Here is a 25,723-nt window from a genome sequence, read left to right on the forward strand (position 1 = left end):
TACAGTGGTGCTTGAAAGTTTGTGAACCCTTTAGAATGTTCTATATTTCTGCATAAATATGACCTAAAACATCATCAGATTTTCACACAAGTCCTAAAAGTAGATAAAGAGAACCCAGTTAAACAAATGAGACAAAAATATTATACTTGGTCATTTATTTATTGAGGAAAATGATCCAATATTACACATCTGTGAGTGGCAAAAGTATGTGAACCTTTGCTTTCAGTATCTGGTGTGACCCCCTTGTGCAGCAATAACTGCAACTAAACGTTTGCGGTAACTGTTGATCAGTCCTGCACACCGGCTTGGAGGAATTTTAGCCCGTTCCTCCGTACAGAACAGCTTCAACTCTGGGATGTTGGTGGGTTTCCTCACATGAACTGCTCGCTTCAGGTCCTTCCACAACGTTTTGATTGGATTAAGGTCAGGACTTTGACTTGGTCATTCTAAAACATTAACTTTATTCTTCTTTAACCATTCTTTGGTAGAACAACTTGTGTGCTGAGGGTCGTTGTCTTGCTGCATGACCCACCTTCTCTTGAGATTCAGTTCATGGACAGATGTCCTGACATTTTCCTTTAGAATTTGCTGGTGTAATTCAGAATTCATTGTTCCATCAATGATGGCAAGCCGTCCTGGCCCAGATGCAGCAAAACAGGCCCAAACCATGATACTACCACCACCATGTTTCACAGATGGGATAAGGTTCTTATGCTGGAATGCAGTGTTTTCCTTTCTCCAAACATAACACTTCTCATTTAAACCAAAAAGTTCTATTTTGGTCTCATCTGTCCAAGAAACATTTTTCCAATAGCCTTCTGGCTTGTCCACGTGATCTTTAGCAAACTGCAGATGAGCAGCAATGTTCTTTTTGGAGAGCAGTGGCTTTCTCCTTGCAACCCTGCCATGCACACTTGTTGTTCAGCGTTCTCCTGATGGTGGACTCATGAACATTAGCATTAGCCAATGTGAGAGAAGCCTCCAGTTGCTCAGAAGTTACCCTGGGGTCCTTTGTGACCTCGCCGACTATTACATGCCTTGCTCTTGGAGTGATCTTTGTTGGTCAACCATTTCTGGGGAGGGTAACAATGGTCTTGAATTTCCTCTATTTGTACACAATCTGTCTGACTGTGGATTGGTGGAGTCCAAACTCTTTAGAGATGGTTTTGTAACCTTTTCCAGCCTGATGAGTATCAGCAACGTTTTTCCTGAGGTCCTCAGAAATCTCCTTTGTTCGTGCCATGATACACTTCCACAAACGTGTGTTGTGAAGATCAGACTTTGATAGATCCCTGTTCTTTAAATAAAACAGGGTGCCCACTCACACCTGATTGTCATCCCATTGATTGAAAACACCTGACTCTAATTTCACCTTCAAATTAACTGCTAATCCTAGAGGTTCACATACTTTTGCCACTCAAAGATATGTAATATTGGATCATTTTCCTCAATAAATAAATGAGCAAGTACAATATTTTGGTCTCATTTGTTTAACTGGGTTCTCTTTATCTACTTTTAGGACTTGTGTGAAAATCTGATGATGTTTTAGGTCATATTTATGTAGAAATATAGAAAATTCTAAAGGGTTCACAAACTTTCAAGCACCACTGTGTATATATATATATATATATATATATATATATATATATATATATATATATATATATATATATATATGTTTTTTATTTTGTTTTTAATATTTACACTTGAATGCGAAAGTTTGCGTCCCCTTAACATAAAAGATATTTCTGTAGATGTCCCATCACTATGACAAGCAACACAAACAATGAAATTGTATCCGTTAAGATATCAATAGCAAAAGAAAATTTTTTTTTCTCCCTGAATATTTTTGTAATCATTTGCAAATAATAATATTAAAAACACGTCAGTTGAGTTGGTCAGGTTCAATGCCCGAACTGATAATCACATCAGTTTTTCATTGGCTAATCAGACACAAGGTACACCACCATTCTTGCCGGAGCAGTTGGGGGTTAGGTGCCTTGCTCAAGGGCACTTAAGCCAGTCCTGCTGGTCCAGGGAATCAAACCAGCAACCTTTTGGTCCTAAAGCTGTTTCTCTAACCATTAGGCCATGGCTTCCCCCTCAACACATGGGGGGGGGAAACTTTTGCACTCAACTGCAGCGACACTCAGCTTCTATAGATTGTTCAGTGCTTCATCAGTGCAAGCTGTTTGTTTAGTTTGTGATGATATGATGACTGAAATACAGCCAACTCCATAAATATTGGCACCCTCTGAAAGAGGGGGGGATGATTTTTTTTTAAAAATCAGAAAAATATTTGACTTATTTCCTCAAACAAACACAGAAAAAAATGTTTTTTATTACTTTTTCGGCAAAAATGATGTCTGACAAAATTATTGGCATCTCCAAAGAGTCCCCCTCCCCCCAATAAATAGAAACAAGATAATTCGTAGAGTAAACGCAAACGTAAAATATAAAATGTTCTTTCTTTCTTTCCCCAGTGTCCCCCTCTTAAAGGGAAAGTTCAGAAGATTCTGCACTGGATGTGGGGGGATCCGCCTTTACCTCCCGAGCCTCTCCCCACTCAGGATGGTAAAAAGGAGGACGTACCGGTCAAACCTCCGTTGAAGGGTCGCCCTGAGAGGCTGCTGTTTGTGAAGTGGGCGGGTCTGTCCTACTGGCACTGTTCCTGGGTCAGCGAGCTACAGGTGATGAAAATATTCTCCGTTTTTATTACGTGAGACGAGAGCTTCTTTCACCCTCAGATCTCGCACTTTGAATGCGTTTGTGTGGATGCGTTTTGTTGTGGCGTTTCATTCATCACAGTAACATTCAGTACGAGTCATTTTTATGGCAAAATAAATAACAGCATGCTGCTTTTGGTCCACAATATATTAAACATATTCATAATTAACACAATGACACTGATGTCAAATGCTGTGGGTCATTGGAAATGTGAAGACTTGTGGGAAAAAACAAAAAAACAAGTATTGATCTTTGTTAAAATTTTTATCTTCTGAAAAAAAAAGAGTGAAGATTGTGTATATTTATTTATTCATATTGTTGATAAAAGTCCACATTTTTTTTGCCCCAGAAAGGTTTTGATGATCAGAAAATGAATTTTCTGACTCATATTATTATTATTATTATTATTATTATTATTATAATGCGGCATGGTGGTGTAGTGGTTAGCGCTGTCACCTCACAGCAAGCAGGTCCGGGTTCGAGCCCCGTGGCCGGCGAGGGCCTTTCTGTGTGGAGTTTGCATGTTCTCCCCGTGTCCGTGTGGGTTTCCTCCGGGTGCTCCGGTTTCCCCCACAGTCCAAAGACATGCAGGTTAGGTTAACTGGTGACTCTAAATTGAGCGTAGGTGTGAATGTGAGTGTGAATGGTTGTCTGTGTCTATGTGTCAGCCCTGTGATGACCTGGCAACTTGTCCAGGGTGTACCCCGCCTTTCGCCCGTAGTCAGCTGGGATAGGCTCCGGCTCGCCTGCGACCCTGTAGAACAGGATAAAGCGACTACAGATAATGAGATGAGATGAGAGAATTAATTAATTTATTTATTTTTTGGCTGCTGCCCTTCACATGTCACATGTATACAGATAAATTAAGATTCCTTTTTTGTTTTGAAAGAAATGAATTAATTTCTGTCGTATAGATTTATAATAAGAATTTTTACCGCCGCAAACTTTATTGGAGGACGTTATGTTTTTGCCTCTGATTGGTTGTTTGTTTTTTCCCCCGGATACAGGCCATTTCGTCCAATAGTTAAGACATTTCGTCCAAAGCCTTTTTCATACGCACTATGAATTATTTTATATTTCAGGTATTTGTTTGTTTGAAAAAATTGGAATTCTCAATGGAGTTTGACCGACGCAAAACACATTTTTGCAAAATGAAAACAAAACTGGAAATGATGGGAATCAGCGAGGGTCAACTTCGGGCGCGTTCGGCCGGGGCTGCTTGTGATCATTTTTATTTGACCAAATTACATAGAAAATCTATAATTGCACTTGCCAGATATCCTTGACAAGTGCGAGATATGATATCCAGATATAAGAAAACGCACATTCAGTGCGAAGTATTACCCCACGTCCGTGCAGAATTATGAATTGTTTACTGTATATCTCAATCTTTTTGCTCATATAAAATAATTGATAGTGCATATAAAAGAGGCTTTGATAGTGCTTAATGCACTCCCTTACAAGCCTCAATGCCAGGTAATGCCCGATTTGCCCAACCAAGACACTCGGGCAGAAACATTTTAGCGAGTTAGACCCATTCAGGCACACCTATGGTCGGCTTCTTTAAGCACAAAAATAATTTTCAAGCGAGTCTGTTACAAAAAACAAGACGTATTAACCGGCATCCTCGCCTCCCCTGTGATCGGCGTTTTGTTTTTTTCTTCCTGATTTGTAACAGCGATTCTGATTGGCTCACTTCAGGTGCGCATGCACATTTTGTGCTTTTCATCATTACGAGAGGTCACTGGTGCCCTCTACATTTTCCCGGGTTGACTTCAGGATGTCCACATATATAATACGTAAAAAAAACTAGTGGGAAGTCCATTCAATGAATGGAAAGACATGCTTTTGTGTCTCAAACAGTAACCACCCACACTGTTTAATTTCCTCCTAAATGCAATGACAAACTGAATGATAAGACAGTACGGCAGTACAGACTCCTGTTTTATAATGTTTTTAGTTTTATAATTCATCTTTGCAATATTGCTGGTCATTCTTATTGGCAAAACAAAGTGTGTTTTGCATCCTAAACTCTATATAAAAAGACGTATTACGTACTAGTACTGTACGTAAATCTTACATATATGATATTGATTTGTGTTTCATGTTTTCAGGAAAGCTTGTCTTGTTCTTCTGTTGCAGAAATAAATGTTGTTTTTAAAGATAAATGTTTTTTTTTAAAACGTGTACTTTTGTCTAAATAATTCAATTAGACCCCTAGAAAACACACCAGTATTGCCTTGAACCGTGTACTTGAAAACTTGCCAAAATACCGCAAAATTTTAGGGCAAAAGGAGATTCGGGGGGGGGGGCAAAAATTTTTTGAGGCCAAAAAGGTGTCAAAAGTTAACGTTGAGGCCTGCCTTAAATGAATTATGGTTTGTTTATATCTCAATCTTGTTGCACATGTATAAAATAATTGATAGTGTGTATGAAAAAGGCTTTGGACGAAATGTCTCAACTATTGGACAAAATGGTCATTGGACGAAGCGTCCTGATCCCTTTTCCCCAGCATAACTCAGAAAGTAGTGAACAGATTTGGATGAAATTTGGAGGAAAGGTGAGCCATGGGCCAAGGAACAACTGATTAGATTTTGATGCAAATCCGGATATGTGGCTTGGCGGACGTATGGACTCTACCAAGTGTCCTTCGAGTAAACTTTATAATTACTCTAAATGGGATTATTTTGTGGAAAAAAACCTCAGCCTGACGTACTAGAGTGACGTCTTATCTTTTTGTCCTTCTCTATAGTTGGAGCTCTACCACACGGTCATGTACAGGAATTACCAGCGTAAGAACGACATGGACGAGCCTCCGCCCTTTGATTACGGCTCAGGCGAAGAGGAGCTGAACAATGAGAAAAGGAAGAGCAAAGATCCACAGTACGCCGCAATGGAGGAGCGTTTCTATCGCTATGGGATCAAACCTGAATGGCTAATCATCCACCGGATCCTCAACCACAGGTTATACAGAACACGATAATAATATAACTCACACCTATGGTCAAGACCATCACTGCCATGTGTGTTTCTTAAATTATACAGTGCTGTGCAAAAGTCTTGGCACTCCAAATTCTATTTTATGACTTGTACATTATCGAGTCAGCAACACGAAAACATTTTAGAGTCCAAATGTTTTTTTGTTTTTATAGCACAAAATTAAATGTTACAGAAAAAAAAATGTATCTGAGCAGAATATTCCACAAAAGAGCACTTTTCAGACTAAAAAGGAATCATAATGAAGGCTGCTGGGTTTCGGTACAAAATGAAGACGCGAGTGTGACAGTCAAAGTGTCCAGAAGAACTGTGGCTGGTTCTGGAAGATGCTCAGTAAAACCTACAGCTCATTTCCGCATAAAACTGCACTCGCTGGACCTGAGACTAAAGCAAAGGGTCGTCTCACACCAAATATTGACTTTGTTTCATTTATTCTGGCTTACTGAGTACTGTTTATAGTATTTTTTAAAATGTTGAAACATTTCCATTATTTTTAAGCCATTTCTGGTCGACTGCATTTCTTTACATGTGCCTAAGACTTTTGTCTGCATGCACGATGCAGTTTTGACAAAGACGGAGACGTTCACTACCTGATCAAGTGGAGAGATTTACCGTACGACCAGTGCACATGGGAGATGGACGACTTTGACATCCCTGAATATGAAAGTTGTAAACAGGCCTACTGGGACCACCGGTAAATTCACTACCATTTCGGAAGTAATATATATTTAAAAAAAAAAACACCCAAAATCATCAACTCAAACTCATCATCATCTTTCAGGGAGCAAATGCTGGGTGAAGACCATCGTCCTCTAGTGGTGAGAAAAGGAAAGAGACTGAAAGAGGAATTGAAGAGAAGAGAACCTCCTCCTGAGACGCCCATCGTGGATGTGAGCACATTTCTTGAATTCACCATTAAAACTGTTAAATCAATCCGAAATAAAACCCTGATGTTCTGTTCTAGTTATAATGACCTATTTTTTTTTTTTTTTAATTTGGAACAGAGCTAAAAATAAAGTTTTCAACCAAAGACCGGGGACATTTTTTTTTTCCCGAATAATTTTTTTATTTTACAAATAAATCATTTATAAACAGATTACAGCTGTGCTTGAAAGTTTGTGAACCCTGTAGATTTCTAGATATGCATAAATATGATCGAAAACATTACCAGATTTTCACACAAGTCCTAAAAGTAGATAACAAGAACCCAGTTAAAGGTCCCATGGCATGAAATTTTCACTTTCTGAGGTTTTTTAACGTTAAAATGAGTTCCTCTGACCTTCTTAAGTCACCCCAGTGGCTAGAAATTTCATATGTAAACCAAACTATGCCCAACATTTGTCAACATTTGAGAATGGCGCGTCAAAATGGCGCGTTGATAGGCTCTTCCCTTTACTACGTCAGCAAGGGAGATGATCCCCACGCCCCCCCTCTGGATTCCCACCCACTGTATGGATTGCCCGCCCAGCTCAAAAGTTGCCACCAAACATGGAAGTTGCGCTGTACTGTACATGGATGTGACAACACAGAAAAGAGTCTGTTTTTACTGCCGACGGGAGAGCCCCTGAAGATGCAGTGGCTTAATTTTATTTACTCCAATAATATGCCGTCGAGTCTACCTAAGACGGTGTATGTTTGTTGGAAGCATTTTCCTGATGAATGTTTCCACAACTTGGGACAGTACAGGGCAGGTTTTGCACATCAACTGTCACTGAAGCCTGGGTCCGTACCAAGCATCCCTGCCGCATCAGCCACAAACACCGAACAAGTAAGTGTATAACTGTTAAGTCGTTTTGCCGTGTTTTAAAATCGGTGCCACGTTAGCCTTGCAATGGCTACATTAGCTGTGCAGCTAACCGCTTCCTGCAGTTAGCCAGGTACTCTGCGCTACAAAACCAAAAAGCATGCAGCATGCTCTGTTATAATAGCCAATCAAAACAGTTTTTACAAAGACACCCACATTCTTTTTTTTAAGTCACTCGTTCATTTTATTCGTTTGTTTGTTCAGTAAAAACCCAAACATTTGTTGAATTTATTTTATTTCCTCGCGTCGCACCTTAATGACGTCAGCGCGCGGTATTTTTCCCTTCGCGGTTTGTTCCTTCTCTCTCGCCATAGTAAGACACCCACATCCGCTTGTTCTGACCCACTGGAGGTAGCGTCACAGTGCTGTTAGCCAATCAGAGGTAACCCGTTTACATGTCATGAATATTAATGATAAGAGCTGAAATCCTGTCGTTCTCCCGCCACCCGCTCCTCCACCAAACTAGAACAGCCTGAAACAGGAGAACCACAGCATTTTTTTCACCAAAACCGGCTCACAGGGCATTCATTCATACTAGAGACCACCGCACAATTAATGAAAAAAATGATGCCATGGGACCTTTAAACAAATGAGACAAAGATGTTATACTTGGTCATTTATTTATCGAGGAAAACTTGGTGTGAGCGCCTTGTGCTGATCAGTGCTGCACATCGGCTTGGAGAAACTTCATCCCATTCCTCTGGACAGAGCAGCTTCAGCTCTGGGACATTGGTGTGTTTCCTCATATGAGCTGCTCACACAACATTTCAATTAGATTAATGTCAGGACTTTGACTTGTCCATGCCAAAACATTCATTTTATCCTTCTTTAAACATTCTTTGGTAGAATGATTTGTGTGTTTAAGGTCATTATTTTGGGCGGCACGGTGGTGTAGTGGTTAGCGCTGTCGCCTCACAGCAAGAAGGTCCTGGGTTCGAGCCCCGGGGCCGGCGAGGGCCTTTCTGTGTGGAGTTTGCATGTTCTCCCCGTGTCCGCTTGGGTTTCCTCTGGGTCCCCCACAGTCCAAAGACATGCAGGTTAGGTCAACCGGTGACTCTAAATTGACTGTAGGTGTGAATGTGAGTGTGAATGGTTGTCTGTGTCTATGTGTCAGCCCTGTGATGACCTGGCGACTTGTCCAGGGTGTACCCCGCCTTTCGCCCGTAGTCAGCTGGGATAGGCTCCAGCTGGGATAGGCTCCAGCTTGCCTGCGACCCTGTAGAAAAGGATAAAGCGGCTAGAGATAATGAGATGAGATGAGGTCATTATTTTGCTGCATGACCCACTTATTCTTAAGATTCAGTTCACGGAGAGATGTCCGTGACATTTTCCTTTAGAATTCATAACATTACGGTACATTACATTAATGGCATTTAGCAGATGCTCTTATCCAGAGCGATATACAACATACCCAGAGCAGCCTGGGGAGCAATTGGGAGTTAGGTGCCTTGCTCAAGGGCACTTCAGCCATTCCTGCTGGTCCAGGGAATCAAACCGGCAACCTTTGGGTCCCAAAGCTGCTTCTCTAACCATTAGGCTGTGGCTTCCCCATAATTCGCTGGAATAATTCAGAATTCATTGTTCCATCAATGATAAAAATCTGTCCCAGCCCAGATGCAGCAAAACAGCCCGAAATCATGATCCTACCACCACCATGTTTCACAGATGGGATAAGCTTCTTATCCTGGAATGCATTGTTTTCCTTTCGCCAAACATAATGCTTCTGATTGAAACCAAATGTTCGATTTTGGTCTCATCCATCCATAAAAGGGTGGTGTAGTGGTTAGCACTGTCACCTCACAGCAAGAAGGTCCTGGGTTCAAGCCCAGTGGCCGACGGGGGCCTTTCTGTGTGGAGTTTGCATGTTCTCCCCGTGTCTGTGTGGGTTTCCTCCGGGTGCTCCGGTTTCCCCCACAGTCCAAAGACATGCAGGTTAGGTTAACTGGTGACTTTAAATTGACCGTAGGTGTGAATGTGAGTGTGAATGGTTGTTTGTCTCTGTGTCAGCCCTGTGATGATTTGGCGACTTGTCCAGGGTGTACCCCGCCTTTCGCCCGTAGTCAGCTGGGATAGACTCCAGCTTGCCCGTGACCCTGTACAGGATAAGTGGCTACAGATAATGGATGGATGGAATCCGTCCACAAAAGTTTTCCAATTGCCTTCTGGCTTGTCCACGTGATCTTTAGTAAGCTGTAGACAGTTTTTGGAGAGCAGCACCTTTTTCACTGCAACTGTACCATGCACGCTATTGTTGTTAGCTCACCGGTTGTAGGGCGACGAGCTATTGCCATCCGTCCGTCCGTCTGTCCGTCCATCCATCCATCAGGAATTCACAAAAGTCGCTACTTCTCCCTGAGTTTTCAATGGATTTTGATCCTGATTGTTTTGTTTGGAAGAGCTAATCAGTCTGCACAAAAGTTACTCCTTGGTTTTGTGATTTCTCATTAACAAGTCTCTAATTAGGCTGGTTAACAAACTTTCAGGAAAATTGCTACTCCTGTCTGAGTTTTCAATGGATTTTAATTCTGGGGGCGTCGTGGCTTGGGTGGATGGGGCGCCGTGCCATGGACCCAGGGACCTGGGTTCGGTTCCGGCCCGGGGTCATTTCCCGATCCCTCCCCGTCTCTCTCTCCTGCTCGTTTCCTGTCTCTGCACTGTCCTGTCCAGTGGGGGTGAAAGAAGCCCCCAAAAAATATCTTTAAAAGGATTTTAATTCTGATTGTTTTGTTTGGAAGCTCTAATTGTTCTCATGAAGAGCAACTTGGCTAATTATAAACAAGTCTGGTTTCTCATGGTATGGCTGTGTGAACTACTGCATCGCTGACGCTCTGGTTCACCGTTCTCCTGATGGTGGACTCAGGAACATTAACATTGGCCAATATGAGAGAGGCCTTTAGTTGCTTAGAAGTTACCCTGGGTTCCTTTGTGATCTTGCAGACTAGTACACGCCTTGGTCTTGGAGTGACCTTTGTTGGTGGACCACTCCTGGGGAGGGTAACATCACACATCACATCACATCACATTATCTCTAGCCGCTTTATCCTTCTACAGGGTCGCAGGCAAGCTGGAGCCTATCCCAGCTGACTACGGGCGAAAGGCGGGGTACACCCTGGACAAGTCGCCAGGTCATCACAGGGCTGACACATAGACACAGACAACCATTCACACTCACATTCACACCTACGCTCAATTTAGAGTCACCAGTTAACCTAACCTGCATGTCTTTGGACTGTGGGGGAAACCGGAGCACCCGGAGGAAACCCACGCGGACACGGGGAGAACATGCAAACTCCACACAGAAAGGCCCTCGCCGGCCCCGGGGCTCGAACCCAGGACCTTCTTGCTGTGAGGCGACAGCGCTAACCACTACACCACCGTGCCGCCGGGGGAGGGTAACAATGATCTTGAATTTCCTCCATCTATCTCACTGTGGATTGTTGGAGTCCAAGCTCCTTAGAGATGGTTTTGTCACCTTTTCCAGCCTGATGAGCATCAACAACTCTCAGAAATCTCCTTTGGTTGCGCCATGATACACTTCCACAGACGTGTTGTGAAGATCAGACTTTGATAGATCCCTGTTCTTTAAATTAAACATGGAGTCCACTCACACCTGATTATCTTTCACTTTCATATGAACTGCTAATCTTCGAGGTTCACATACTTTTGCAACTCACTGATATGTAATACTTGATCATTTCCCTCAATAAATAAATAACCTGAGTATAATATTTTTGTCTCATTTGTTTTGCTTTACAAGTTCTTTTAGAACTTGGATGATATTTTAGATCATATTTGTACAGAAGTCTAGAAAATTCTAAAGGGTTCACAAACTTCCAAGCACCACTGTATATTCAGATTAATTCAAAACAAAGCGACTTCCATTCCTGTGAGTTGTTTTTTTTGTCTTATTAAAAAGAGGATAAATAGAGTCTGGTGAAGAAATGATTACTTTTAGTTACTGGAGCATAAGTGATAACACATATGTGATATTCCACAACATGAAATGTAGCAATAAATGGATAAAAAGTTGTTCTTTAACAGCTAAAAACCAAGAAATAAATCATCCTTGGTAAATTGCTGTGGTGTAAACAGAATAAAACACTTCAGGAAAATAATCCGCTTTGAAGTTGCACTTTGAAAGTTGATGATTTTCCTTTAACAGCGTTCCCGTGAATGATTTATTCCTTGCAGAATTGAGTTGAGGCTTGGATTTTGGGAATAGTTTCAGAACTTGTAAATAAGTTTGTGCAGAGTAATATTAACTTTAAATCCAGTTTCAAAGCTTAGAATAGTGAACAGTACACAGGAATGAATTCTATCATGTCATCTGTTTCTTTCTTTTTTTCCTTTCGTTCATAGCCCACTGTAAAATTTGAGCAGCAGCCTTGGTATATCGATGCTACAGGAGGAACGCTGCACCCGTACCAGCTGGAGGGTCTGAACTGGCTGCGTTTCTCCTGGGCACAGGGAACCGATACCATCCTGGCTGATGAGATGGGACTGGGCAAGACGGTACAGACGATCGTGTTCCTGTACTCGCTCTATAAAGAGGTGAGACGGACGTGGTCGCTATTCTCAGTGAACGAACTTCCAGTTTCTTGATTATGACTTTTTGCAAGTGCACTAGAACTGGGAATGATGCTTCGGAGTCGGAAAACTTGAAAAGACAGGCTTTAAATTGTAATATTAAGCCTAGGTCACAACCGGACGTATGATTTTTTGGCCGTGTGATTTTTGGCGTTTCCCAAATCGCTGCGTTTTTTTTGTTCATGGAGAAAGACGCACGTTGGCCGTAAGTTTGTCTTGCAACCTGAAAAAAACATAAGTGCCCGTAGAGTTTGTTTGACATGACAAAGAACCTCTGCGGCCAGTCTACGGCTCGAAAATCAGCACGTCAAACGCGCGCCCTCTGTGCGTTTCACGCGCGCCCCCCGTGCGTTTCTTGTGTTTTTTGCACGTAGACCGGCCGTAGGAGCACGTATGGCCGGTTGTGACCGAGGCTTTAGACTAGAGCCCTGCACTCCCGCGGGAGTCCCGTGGGACTCGCGGGACAAATTTTGAAAGCTCATTGCGGGCATGGGCGGGACCGGAAGTGCACATATGCAGGCGCGGGTGGGAGCGGTGATAAGCTGCAGTCCCGCTAACTAAAAACGTGTTTTAAACAGGTTACACAGTGACGGTAGGCTTGACTCAATGCTATCCCAGAAATCCTTCCTGTAATATGCAAATTTGGCTGTCCAATCAGAGGCGGCCAAATTTGCATATTACAGGAAGGATTTCTGGGATAGCATTGAGTCAAGCCTACCGTCACTGTGTAACCTGTCTCTCTGATTAAAGTTGTAGACTAACTCAAGCAGTAAATCACTTCACTCATGGTACAAAGCAAGCCCATTCACTTTTTTATGCTGATCAGAGAATTACAATGGTTTCTCATGTGACAAAAATGTGCGATTCGCAATTAAATATTTTAATCGCTTGACAGCACTAATTATTATTATTAGAGACACTACATGCTGAATTCAGAAACAAGGTAAATAATAACAAATGTGAACGTGAGCTGTAGATATTTATGCTCAAATCCACTCAAAGTAGGGGGTGGGGCACCATCACGCTGTGTCAAGACAAGAACTTTCCTGAGAAATAACGCGAATGTCTGCATCATGCGGGATTTGCGGGCGGGAGCGGGACAAAATATGGCAGGCGCGGGCGGGAGCGGGATTGAAAATCATAATTCTTTGTGGGCGCGGGCGGGAGCGGGACTGAAAAATCATAATTCTTGGCAGGCGTGGGCGGGAGTGGGACTGCACAATGCGGGCGCGGGGGGGAGCGGGACTGAAAAATCCGACCCGCGCAGGCTTCTACTTTAGACATTAAAAATGTCAAAAGGTCCAAAATTGATCGACAAAGAACAACTATTCTTTAACTAGCTGTCTGAAGTTTTAAATGTACACCACACAGTTGTTAAATTCTCAGTTCTGATTGGTCCGAAGGTGTTGATTCATTTTCTATAACAGCATAACAGAGAGTAGTTATCGCTACTGTGTGTATATGCTCACTGACCACTTGATTAGGAACACCCATCCATCCATCCATCCATCCATCCATCCACCCGCCTGCGGTTTGATGCAGTTCTCTAATCAGCCGATCCCTTGACAGCAGCACGATGCATCAAATCACGCAGATACAAATCAAGAGCTTCAGTTAATGTTCACAACGTTCAAACATCAGAACGGGAAAAACTGTGATCTCAATTTTTGTGTGACTTTCTTTCACTGTGGCATGGGTGTTGGTTTGAGTATTTCAGAAACTGCTGATCTCCTGGGGTTTTCACACACAACAGTCTCTAGAGTTTATACAGAGTGGTGCGAAAAACAAAAAACATCGACTGAGTGAGTGAGTGACAGTTCTGTGGGTGGAAACAAACGCCTTGTTGATAAGAGAGGCCAGAGATAAATGGCCAGATTGGTTCGAGCTTTTTTGCCAGGAAGGATATCGTAACTCGTATAATCACTAGGGTGCATCAGTTGCCCCCTAAAAATGAAAAGTTCCTCCGATCATGATGCATTTTTGTTTTTATGTTCCTTTTGGTAAAAAAACACACTGGGTGAAATATTTTGACAAAATTCAAAAGTTTAATGGTGGCACCAGGAGCTCAAAGTTATGGAAAAAGCTGCTATTTTATGACTTTTATGACAAAATTTCGATCACTTTTCGTGAAACATTATGGCACCTTATAGAGTATACCAAATATCTTAGATACACATTTTTAGTACATATTCTAAATATTATCAAGCACAGTTTGAGTTTTAGCTGTTCATTGAATCGTTGTTCAACTACTTTTAAACAATACAAATGTATTATGAATCACATTAATGCTTCTCAATCCCTTGCAAAGGTTCTTAACATGATCTCTGGGTCACAAGAAATCAATAAACGGAGTCCAACATTGTGATTCAAACCTTATGCGAAAACATAAAATAAGCGTTTTTTGGCAAAAAATGAACCTCATGGTGCCACCATTAGACTTTTGAATATGGTCAAAAAATTCTACAGGATGTCTTTATTGGTGAAAAGGAACACCCAAACAAAAATGCATCAGATTTTATGAAAGTGAGGGCAACTGATGCACCCTAATAATCACTCTTTACAACCGTGGTGAGCAGAAAAGCACCTCAGGAGAAACGTAACAGCAGAAAGAGCACTACATTTGGGTTGCACTCCTGCAGCCAAGAACAGGAACCTTAGAATCAAGAACAAGTTCCTATTAAAGTGGCCGGCGAGTGTATTAACGCCTTCATTGTAATACTGTATGTTATCGTTTCTAGAGCAACACTGATACATGGGAGCTTGTATGCTAGAAGAGAAGAGTTCCAAAGTTTTTTTTTTTAAGTATTTTTGAAAGGAGTCTCCAGTGTTTGCACTTTGTAACAATCAGAGGGAACTTTGAAGGAAGTTTTGCGTTAGCACGGACAACTTTACGCTTCATGGTTTCTTCGTAACATGACAAGCTGTATTTTTTTTTCTTGCAATTATGTAAAAAAAAAATATCAACACCTCATACTTTTTATCCCTTGTGAAAACAGGAACTGGTATTATTTTAATCGGCATTCTATAATATTAATATAACTATAAATGGATAAAAAAGTATGATGTGTCATTATTTATGAATAAAAAAAGGAAATTTGCTGTTGGAGGAAAATAATCAGCTTAACAATAACTGATTCATTTGTTGACGATTGAAATTAATGCACATTCTGCATAATTTATGCATGCAAATGAATACATAATTCATTATGTGTTGCTTCATTTGCATATTTTAGTTATACATGCATATATAAATACTGATGTATATTTTTAACAGGTTCAGTTTTATTTTGATGTTAAAAATTGTATTCTAGAAAAACTGAAATTGGACTAATGATTGGATTCCATGATGATGTCTTCTCTCTCTCTCTCTCTCTCTCTCTCTCTCTCTCTCTCACGCTTTCTCTCTTGCTCACTCTTTCTCGCTCTTTCTTGCTCTCTCTTGTTCTTTCTCTCTCTCTCTCGCTCTTTCTCATGGTCTGTCTCACTCATTCTTGCTCTTTCTCTCTCTCATGCTCTCTCTCGCTCATTCTTGCTCTTTCTCTCTCTCATGCTCTCTCTCGCTCTTTCTTGCTCTTTCTCTCTCTCTCACTCTTTCTCATGCTCTGTCTTGCTCATTCTTGCTCTTTCTCCCTCTCTCTCTCACTCTTTCTTGCTCTTTCTCTCTCTCTCGCTCTTTCTCATACTCTGTCTCGCTCATTCTTGCTCTTTCTCTGTCTTTGTCTCTCTCTTTCTTGCTCTTTCTCTCTCTCTCGTTCTTTCTCTCTCTCACTCTTGCTCTCTCTCTCACTCTTTCTGTCTTGCTCACTCTTTCTCGCTCTTTCTTGCTCTCTCTCGTTCTTTCTCTCTCTTTCTCATGCTCTGTCTCGCTCATTCTTGCTCTTTCTCTCTCTCGCTCTTTCTTGCTCTTTCTCTCTCTCTCGCTCTTTCTCATGCTCTGTCTTGCTCATTCTTGCTCTTTCTCTCTATCTCATTCTTGCTCTTTCTCTCTCTCTCTCTCTCGCTCATTCTTGCTCTTTCTCTCTCTCTCTCACTCATTCTTGCTCTTTCTCTCTCTCTCTCGCTCATTCTTGCTCTTTCTCTCTTTCGCTCTCTCTCGCTCTTTCTTGCTCTTTCTCTCTCTCTCGCTTTCTCATGCTCTGTCTCGCTCATTCTTGCTCTTTCTCTCTCTCGTTCTTTGTCTCTCTCTCTCTTTCTTGCTCTTTCTCTCTCGTTCTTTCTCTCTCTTGCTCTTGCTCTTTCTCACTCTCTTGCTCTCACTCTTTCTCGCTCTTTATCTCTCTCGCTCTTTCTCTCGCTCTCACTCTTTCTCTCTCTCTTACTCTCGCTCTTTCTCTCTCTTGCTTTTCTTTCTCTCTCTCTCTCTCTCTCTCTCTCTCTCTCTCTCTCTCTCTCTCTCTTTCTTCAGGGTCACTCTAAAGGCCCCTTCCTGGTCAGCGCTCCATTGTCCACCATCATTAACTGGGAGCGAGAATTTGAGATGTGGGCTCCGGATTTTTACGTGGTGACGTACACGGGTGATAAAGACAGCCGGGCGGTGATACGGGAGAACGAGTTCACGTTCGAGGACAGCGCTGTCAAATCAGGACGCAAAGTTTTCCGCATGAAGGTAGAAAATACGAGACAGAGTTGAGTGCAAACATTTGCACACCCTTGATATGACAATCATGATGTTCCTTCAGTCAATCACAGGGACACTGGCCAGTTGTGGACGTCTGCGATGTCATGTATGCGGAAGAGGGCAGATAGCACTTTCCTCTGAATGTGTTATGCTGCCCTGTGGGGTTTTTGTGAATCTTCCTGGCTGTTTTTTTTCTTCTACACTTTGGTCTTTGTGTCTCTTCTGTTTCAAGATGTTCCTGATTTTCCTCTTGACTCAACTGATAAACACAGTATTGCAGGAATCGTTGAAGCAGTCTGAGCTTTTTATTCCTTAAATGAGCCTTAAATTGAATGTCTTGGATGATTTAAGATATTCGTAAATACCTGAATGAGACACAGTCTAGTAAATTAACCAGAGCGTATTAGCAGTCATGTTAGCAGCTTGTTCATAAAAATAACTGTAAACTAGAGGTGCAGTTTTTTTTCCCCAGTCAGATTCCTAAGGGGTGCAAACTGTCATTCAAATGAATATATATATATATATATATATATATATATATATATATATATATATACACACACTACCGTTCAAAAGTTTGGGGTCACTTTGAAATGTCCTTATTTTTGAAAGAAAAGCACTGTTCTTTTCAATGAAGATCACTTTAAACTAATCAGAAATCCACTCTATACATTGCTAATGTGGTAAATGACTATTCTAGCTGCAAATGTCTGGTTTTTGGTGCAATATCTCCATAGGTGTATAGAGGCCCATTTCCAGCAACTCTCACTCCAGTGTTCTAATGGTACAATGTGTTTGCTCATTGCCTCAGAAGGCTAATGGATGATTAGAAAACCCTTGTACAATCATGTTAGCACAGCTGAAAACAGTTGAGCTCTTTAGAGAAGCTATAAAACTGACCTTCCTTTGAGCAGATTGAGTTTCTGGAGCATCACATTTGTGGGGTCGATTAAATGCTCAAAATGGCCAGAAAAATGTCTTGACTATATTTTCTATTCATTTTACAACTTAGGGCGGCACGGTGGTGTAGTGGTTAGCGCTGTCGCCTCACAGCAAGAAGGTCCGGGTTCGAGCCCCGTGGCCGGCGAGGGCCTTTCTGTGCGGAGTTTGCATGTTCTCCCCGTGTCCGCGTGGGTTTCCTCCGGGTGCTCCGGTTTCCCCCACAGTCCAAAGACATGCAGGTTAGGTTAACTGGTGACTCTAAATTGACCGTAGGTGTGAATGTGAGTGTGAATGGTTGTCTGTGTCTATGTGTCAGCCCTGTGATGACCTGGCGACTTGTCCAGGGTGTACCCCGCCTTTCACCCGTAGTCAGCTGGGATAGGCTCCAGCTTGCCTGCGACCCTGTAGAAGGATAAAGCGGCTACAGATAATGAGATGAGATTTTACAACTTATGGTGGTAAATAAAAGTGTGAATTTTCATGGAAAACACAAAATTGTCTGGGTGACCTCAAACTTTTGAACAGTAGTGTGTGTGTATATATATATATATATATATATATATATATATATGTTATTTACCAGCTGGTTGGTCCGTATCGTGAAATACCGTAACCGAGGTCTTGAAAGTACTGAGCGAGGCCCTCTGGGCCGAGGTCAGTATTCAAGGCCGAGGTCACGGTATTTCACCATACGGACCGTTCTTAAGCTGGTAAATAATATATATATTTTTTTCTTTACCAAATTCTAACAGAAAACGAGAGCGCCTGAAAGGGAAAACCGAGCCGAGCCGCCATTTTGAATCCTCATTCACGGCTGTAATGCAAATGGCTTCCTCCTCGGTATACAAGTGCACTTCCATAGCAGGAAAAAAACCTACATTTTGCCGCCTATGTAGTCCCCTATTTATACAAAATTGAGTCATTCAGGATTCAGCCATGTTTTTGCTCGGCGTTAGCAACAGTTAGAGGTTTTTAGCTTTCTCCTGAAATGTTTTCTTTTATTTCTTCTTCCTCAGGGTAGTAAAACTCGCTTTCGCTGTGAACACTGTCGTTATCGCTATCCATGATGTAAAATTAATGCTATTCTCCTGAGAAATGCGAAAATAAATGTTGACAAAAATTGCTACCATGTTTGTTGTTGTTGTGAACGAGCGAGTCGCCAGAGGTCTGTAACTGGCGTCCATATCGTAGGATACGGACCCGCTCGCCAGCCAATCAAAGCGCAGGATTTGATGGAAACCGGACCGCGAAAAAAATAATTAACAGTTATTCCATGAAATAGAGTCGGCTATAAGCCATGTACGATGAGATTGAGTGGAATAACTGTTTTATTCTATCCACATTCACTGGATTTTGAGAAACAGAGCATTTTTATTCTTTGCAAATTCGATAAATAAAAGCTTGATTCAAAACGTCCAACAAAATCGTTTTTGCTTTGAATGTAAACAAACCGCGAAATGACAGGAGCAATTTGTGAAAAATGCTATAATAATAATTCTTGAAAAATAAAAAAGAAACGTTCTACTATCAAATGCTTTTATTCCATATTTTGTTGCTTTTTTTTCGGGGGGGGGGGTTGTTTTCGAGAAGAGTTGTTATTTCGTCCTCGGTTGTTTCAGCAACACGCTCCACCATTTTCTTCTTCTTCTTTAGCTATTTCTGTTTCTTTTAAATACTCGATAACAAAGTGATGTATCTGACTTGATGCACGCCGCCATTTTGTTTTTCCTCTCCTCATGGTATATGAGCTGATAGCCTAGTAGTAGAGTAGCCAATCAGAGCGTGCGATTGCTCATATCCAGTGAATGTGGATAGATTAATATTTTCATCTTGTCATGTGGATTTTGTGCTTTTGTTTATCAACGCAGAAAGACATACCTGTGAAATTCCACGTGCTGTTGACATCGTATGAGTTGATCACCATTGATCAGGCGATTCTGGGCTCCATCACTTGGGCATGTTTGGTCGTGGATGAAGCCCACAGACTGAAGAATAACCAGTCTAAGGTACATGTTTTTTTACATTAATTTCCTCCTTATTAATCTGTGCAAATACAATATAATTAGTGTAGTAATGTAAACATACATGTGGTACGGTAAGTAAGGAATTAACTGCTGTGTCATGCTGTTATAGAAAAATGATCAACAGTAGCATATTAGAACTGGAAGGGCACTTGGTAGATTCGAGTGCATGTCTCTGCCATTTTTATGTATAAATTTCACAATCAATTGGTTCCTTCTGTATTCCAAACTTTGTTCACTAAAGTGGATAAGATTTAGTCTGGTTAACACCAGACCATATCACAAGTGAAATATGGTCTGGAATCCACCTATTGAATTTCTCGTAGGGGAGGTGTGGTTTACGATTGTCAACGGCCGTTTATTGGACGTTGCGAATGTCTATCATTTGGCGTATACGTAGCCCATGGCCAATCATGGCAGTTGTACCCGGTGACGTAGTTAGAGCGACGAAGAAGACGAAGAAAGACTGTAACGCCAAACGCTGTTCTTTTTTTTAAGCAAACTTTCGCTCTAAACTATTCAGAACAGTGTCTAAAGCTTGATCGAAAGTTTGGTTCGTATCGCTCGCCGCCATGTTAAATGTGATCCGTAAACAGTCCCAAATAAACTACAAGCTTCCGTTTGTCGAGTAGTACGCATCACCATCTTTCCACCCCTCCCCACTCTCTGATTGGCTCCCTAACTCAGGCGAGCCTTTAGACCATAGTTTCCATGCTGTCTTTTCTGATCGGAACGATTGTGCAAAGCAGCATGGGATTTCCCAGGCTAGATAAGATTCACACCCATAACACAAGGCATGCTGCAAAACAGTCGTACTATTTTCCGAAAGCAAAAACAAGTTACGGAAAAGTTAATATCTGTTTCCAAGGCCCCATAGTTTGGAATGGTATCGATGTTGATATCAAGTGCCTGTCATCAGGGCACGCCCGGATCACCGCACAGGCTTCATATGGCTTCAGCCTAGGGGCCCCCCGCCTCGCAGGGGGGCCCCCAATTGGTCAAAAGAAAAAAAAAACCCTTCATATTCATTGGCTCAAAATGAATATTTAAATAAACGGACGCTGATTGGGTGAGGCAAATCCGCCTTCCATATATAAACGTTAGACGTCACGCACGATGTCACTCCACAGTCGAACAGTAAACATGTGTGACAGAAAATACGAGAGCGGTGCTCAAAAGCGCAAGGCGTAACGGCAAAAAGCCCAACGTGACAAAGCTCTATTGAGCAATATACCAAAACTAACAGGGTTTTTTAAACCTAATGAAACCCAACTGGCAAGTGCAAGTCATCATGGCACTAGCGTAGCAAACGTTATGTTAGCTGCAGCTGCAGCCAGTAGTACTACTAGCTCTGGTAAGGGTGAAGGACCATCCCTTTCAGACCCCGTCTGAATTTTTCAAGTCTAATTGATGACTTTTCTACAAGAAAAGCTAGGAGGACAAACTTAAGAATGATACTGGTTGTTGATCATTAGTTTGTTTACTTTGTCTTTATTGCCTTTCATTATAGCCTCTTCATCGTGTACTTGAGAGGTTCAGTTGCCTAAAAGGCCTACAGGCACATTCAGTTGACAGTTGCATAAGTTATGATAAGTTGTTGTCAATCTAAACCTTATAGTTTTTGGTGTTCTGTTTTTGCTGGCCCAGCTGTACAAAGTTTAATAATGAAAAAAAAAACTTTAAAATGTAGAAAATAGACAGTTCTTTACAGGTAGATGGGATAAGATGGTAGTGGCCGGGGGGGGGGGGGGCCTACAGCAACTTGTAGCCTAGGGGCCCCTGGCCATGTTAATCCAGCCCTGCATCAGGGGTACCATTGGGGGGGAAGTTAGGACAATTCTAAGGGCCCTAGCATTGACCGAGGGCCCTTAGAGGACAATATTAACATTATTACTGTGTATAAGTTAAATTAATTAAAAAAAAAAATTTTTTTCCCCTTAAAATGAGCATATGCAACAACCTTCTGGTTTGGTTTTCCATTTTCTGCAAAATTATTAGAATCGATAGTCTTTATATTTCACCCCTCTCCCTATTCATTACACGGTACAGTCTTGCGTAGGCGGAGCCAGAGTGCGATACCGCATTAGGGTCGTTGCTTTCCAATCCAGCACTAACGTGAGCTGCGTACGGTAGAAGCAGAATCGATGGCGAACCATCAGTAGATTGACACCATCATGAAGAAGTCAGGTTACCGAAAACGTAAAGGGGAGGGGTGGGGTGGGGTGTGGGGGGCAATATTATATTCTTTCATAGCACCGAAAATTTCTAGCGGCGCCGCTGCTTGTCATTTTCTCTGTTTAAACGAAAACTAAAACAAAACTTTCTTAACAGCTACTACTGTCGTTAATTCTTTACCGGTATATGAATGCACATTTAGATAATTCCACTGTTTTGCAAGGCTTATTTGATTGTTTTGTTGTTTTTTCCTGGTATATTACTTGTCGTTTTTATGTGGAAAGTGTGTAAATGGTCTGACCTCAAATCGCAAACACTTTCCTTAAAACTGACAACCTGGCATTTTTAGCCATTTCAGTTTGCCAGGGCCCTCAGTCTATTTTATTAAAACTTATGAAAAATATCTATTCCAAAAAAAATTTAAATAGCGCTAATAGCAGGTAATAAAGATTGTTGTTGTTATTGTTACCAAGCCACATATTATCAACGTCAAAATCAAATGGCTTGAACCTCGGATAATACTAAAGCTGTCCACCAAATTTCATCCAAATCCGTTCACTACTTCTTGAGTTACGTTGAGAACAGACAAAAAAAATCCAGGATCCGCATACCGGTACATATCTGGATTTGCATCAAAATCTCATCAACTGTTCCTTGGCTCATGGTTCACCTTTCCTCCAAATTTCATCAAAATACATTCACTACTTTTTGAGTTACGTTGGGAACAGACAAACAAACAAAGAAAAGGAGGTGAAAATATATGAAAATATATAAATCAGTCTTTACGGAAGCCGCGAGAGGCCCTTCATATCATCTTTTTTTATTCACCTTGTTATCCCGAGATAACGACATAATTAATTCAGGATCTCGAGAAAACAACACAACTAATTCGAGATCTCGAGAAAACAAGACAATTATTCTGTGATCTCGAAAAAACAAAACAATTATTTCATGATCTCGAGAAAACAGCTGAGATTTCTAGCAGAGCTGCGCCCCCCTGTGGGTCAGACAACGAAGACTTAGAAATTGGCGGACATGTAACAGAGCAGAAATGGCTATACAGAATGAGAAATAGCCCCAAAGTCAGCATATCACAAGTCTCTTGGCGCACCTGAATGAACCATTTCTCAGCTGTTTACTCGAGATCATGAAATAATTGTATTGTTTTCTCAAGATCTCGAATTAGTTGTGTTGTTTTCTCAAGATCCTGAATTAATTATGTCGTTATCTCAGGATAACGGTTTTGTTTTCTCGAGATCTCGAATTAGTTGTGTTGTTTTCTCGAGATCCTGAATTAATTATGTCGTTATCTCGAAATAATGGTTTTGTTTTCTCGAGATCTCGAATTAGTTGTGTTGTTTTCTCAAGATCCTGAATTAATTATGTCGTTATCTCGAAATAATGGTTTTGTTTTCTCGAGATCTCGAAATAATGGTTTTGTTTTCTCAAGATCTCGAATTAGTTGTGTTGTTTTCTCGAGATCCTGAATTAATTATGTCGTTATCTCGGAATAACGGTTTTGTTTTCTTGAGATCTCGGAATAATGGTTTTGTTTTCTCGAGATCTCGAATTAGTTGTGTTGTTTTCTCAAGATCCTGAATTAATTATGTCGTTATCTCGAAATAATGGTTTTGTTTTCTCGAGATCTCGAAATAATGGTTTTGTTTTCTCAAGATCTCGAATTAGTTGTGTTGTTTTCTCGAGATCCTGAATTAATTATGTCGTTATCTCAGAATAACGGTTTTGTTTTCTCGAGATCTCGAATTAGTTGTGTTGTTTTCTCGAGATCCTGAATTAATTATGTCGTTATCTCGAAATAATGGTTTTGTTTTCTCGAGATCTCGAATTAGTTGTGTTGTTTTCTCAAGATCCTGAATTAATTATGTCGTTATCTCGAAATAATGGTTTTGTTTTCTCGAGATCTCGAAATAATGGTTTTGTTTTCTCAAGATCTCGAATTAGTTGTGTTGTTTTCTCGAGATCCTGAATTAATTATGTCGTTATCTCAGAATAACGGTTTTGTTTTCTCGAGATCTCGAATTAGTTGTGTTGTTTTCTCAAGATCCTGAATTAATTATGTCGTTATCTCGAAATAATGGTTTTGTTTTCTCGAGATCTCGAATTAGTTGTGTTGTTTTCTCGAGATCCTGAATTAATTATGTTGTTATCTCGGAATAACGGTTTTGTTTTCTTGAGATCTCGGAATAATGGTTTTGTTTTCTCGAGATCTCGAATTAGTTGTGTTGTTTTCTCGAGATCCTGAATTAATTATGTCGTTATCTCGGGATAACAAGGTGAATAAAAAAAAAGGATTATATGAAGGGCCTCTCTCGGCTTCCGTAAGTCTTAATATCAACGTGTGATTTGAATTACAGCCAGCACGACTGACCTTGCTGCAGTAATACAAAATGCTGAACAATCAAAATGAAAAATTCAGCAACACTGTTGGATAGCTTTATAAGCATTAATATTCATAACGCACCCTTTTTTTCAGTTTTTCAGAATCCTGAATGGCTACAAGATTTACTACAAGTTGCTCCTGACCGGTACGCCTCTGCAGAACAATCTGGAAGAGTTATTCCACCTGCTGAACTTCCTCACTCCAGAGCGCTTCAAGTAAGAGCACGTGATGAACGTTCACATCATCGAATCATCACACTCGAATTCATCGCCTTGGAAACCCAGTCTTTAGTTATTTTTTTAAAGGAATACATCACACAATGCAGTGACAGCGATTTGGTCACGATCTGATCATTTAGTGTCAACTCCAGAATGGTGATATTCATCCTCAAATTAAACAGTACTGTGCAAAAGTCTTAGGCACCCTATTACATTTTTTTCATACAAACTTTGCTAGAGATTTCTGTTTTATGACTTCTACATTATCGAGTTTTAGAGTTCATCTCAAACATTTGTTTTCCAGCACAAAACTAAACTTTTCAGATAAGAAAAGAAAACATAATGAAGCCTACTGGGTTTTGTGTCAAAATGAAGACGTGAGTGTGACAGTCAAAGTGTCTAGAAGAACTGTGGCTGGTTCTGTAAGATGCACAGTGGTGTAGTGGTTAGCACTGTCACCTCACAGCAAGAAGGTCCGGGTTCGAGCCCCGTGGCCGGCGAGGGCCTTTCTGTGCGGAGTTTGCATGTTCTCCCCGTGTCCGCGTGGGTTTCCTCCGGGTGCTCCGGTTTCCCCCACAGTCCAAAGACATGCAGGTTAGGTTAACTGGTGACTCTAAATTGAGCGTAGGTGTGAATGTGAGTGTGAATGGTTGTCTGTGTCTATGTGTCAGCCCTGTGATGACCTGGCGACTTGTCCAGGGTGTACCCCGCCTTTCGCCCGTAGTCAGCTGGGATAGGCTCCAGCTTGCCCGCGACCCTGTAGAACAGGATAAAGCGGCTACAGATAATGAGATGAGATGTGTACAGCACCCTCTACAATTATTGGCACCCCTCGTTAAGATGTGTTCTTAGGCTTCTAATAAATTCATTAAAAAAAAAATAATATAGGACAACAATGCAAAAAAGAGAAAAATCCAACCTTTAATTCAAGTGCATTTATTCAGTGGGAAAAAAAATCCCACATTAAGAAATAATTATTTTACATGAACTCATGTGTGCCACAATTATTGGCACCCCTGATGTTAATACTTTGTACAACTCCCTTTTGCCAACAAGACAGCACTTAATCTTCTCCTATAACATTTCACAAGATGGGAGAATACAGAGAGAGGGGTCTTCAACCATTCCTCTTTGCACAATCTCTCTAAATCGCCCAGAGTCCTGGGCCCTCTCCTATGCACTCTCCTCTTCAGCTCACCCCACAGGTTTTCAATTGGGTTGAGGTCTGGGGAC

At 41.2% G+C, this 25,723-nt stretch overlaps 1 protein-coding gene across 3 annotated transcripts in view; it reads left to right on the top strand.

The window, feature by feature from the left end:
• The window catches only part of chd5 (chromodomain helicase DNA binding protein 5), a 135,624-nt gene that overhangs the window by 66,695 nt on the left and 43,206 nt on the right, over positions 1 to 25,723 (top strand). For all 3 annotated transcript variants that reach the window (XM_060910648.1, XM_060910649.1, XM_060910650.1), the window contains 8 exons: positions 2,484 to 2,690; positions 5,480 to 5,691; positions 6,287 to 6,418; positions 6,506 to 6,614; positions 11,888 to 12,079; positions 16,521 to 16,721; positions 19,544 to 19,681; positions 24,366 to 24,487. In XM_060910648.1, coding sequence (XP_060766631.1) covers positions 2,484 to 2,690; positions 5,480 to 5,691; positions 6,287 to 6,418; positions 6,506 to 6,614; positions 11,888 to 12,079; positions 16,521 to 16,721; positions 19,544 to 19,681; positions 24,366 to 24,487 — 1,313 coding nt within the window. The remainder of the gene's footprint in view (positions 1 to 2,483; positions 2,691 to 5,479; positions 5,692 to 6,286; positions 6,419 to 6,505; positions 6,615 to 11,887; positions 12,080 to 16,520; positions 16,722 to 19,543; positions 19,682 to 24,365; positions 24,488 to 25,723) is intronic.

This window comes from Neoarius graeffei, chromosome 26 (genome assembly GCF_027579695.1).
Source record: "Neoarius graeffei isolate fNeoGra1 chromosome 26, fNeoGra1.pri, whole genome shotgun sequence".
Lineage (NCBI taxonomy): Eukaryota > Metazoa > Chordata > Actinopteri > Siluriformes > Ariidae > Neoarius > Neoarius graeffei.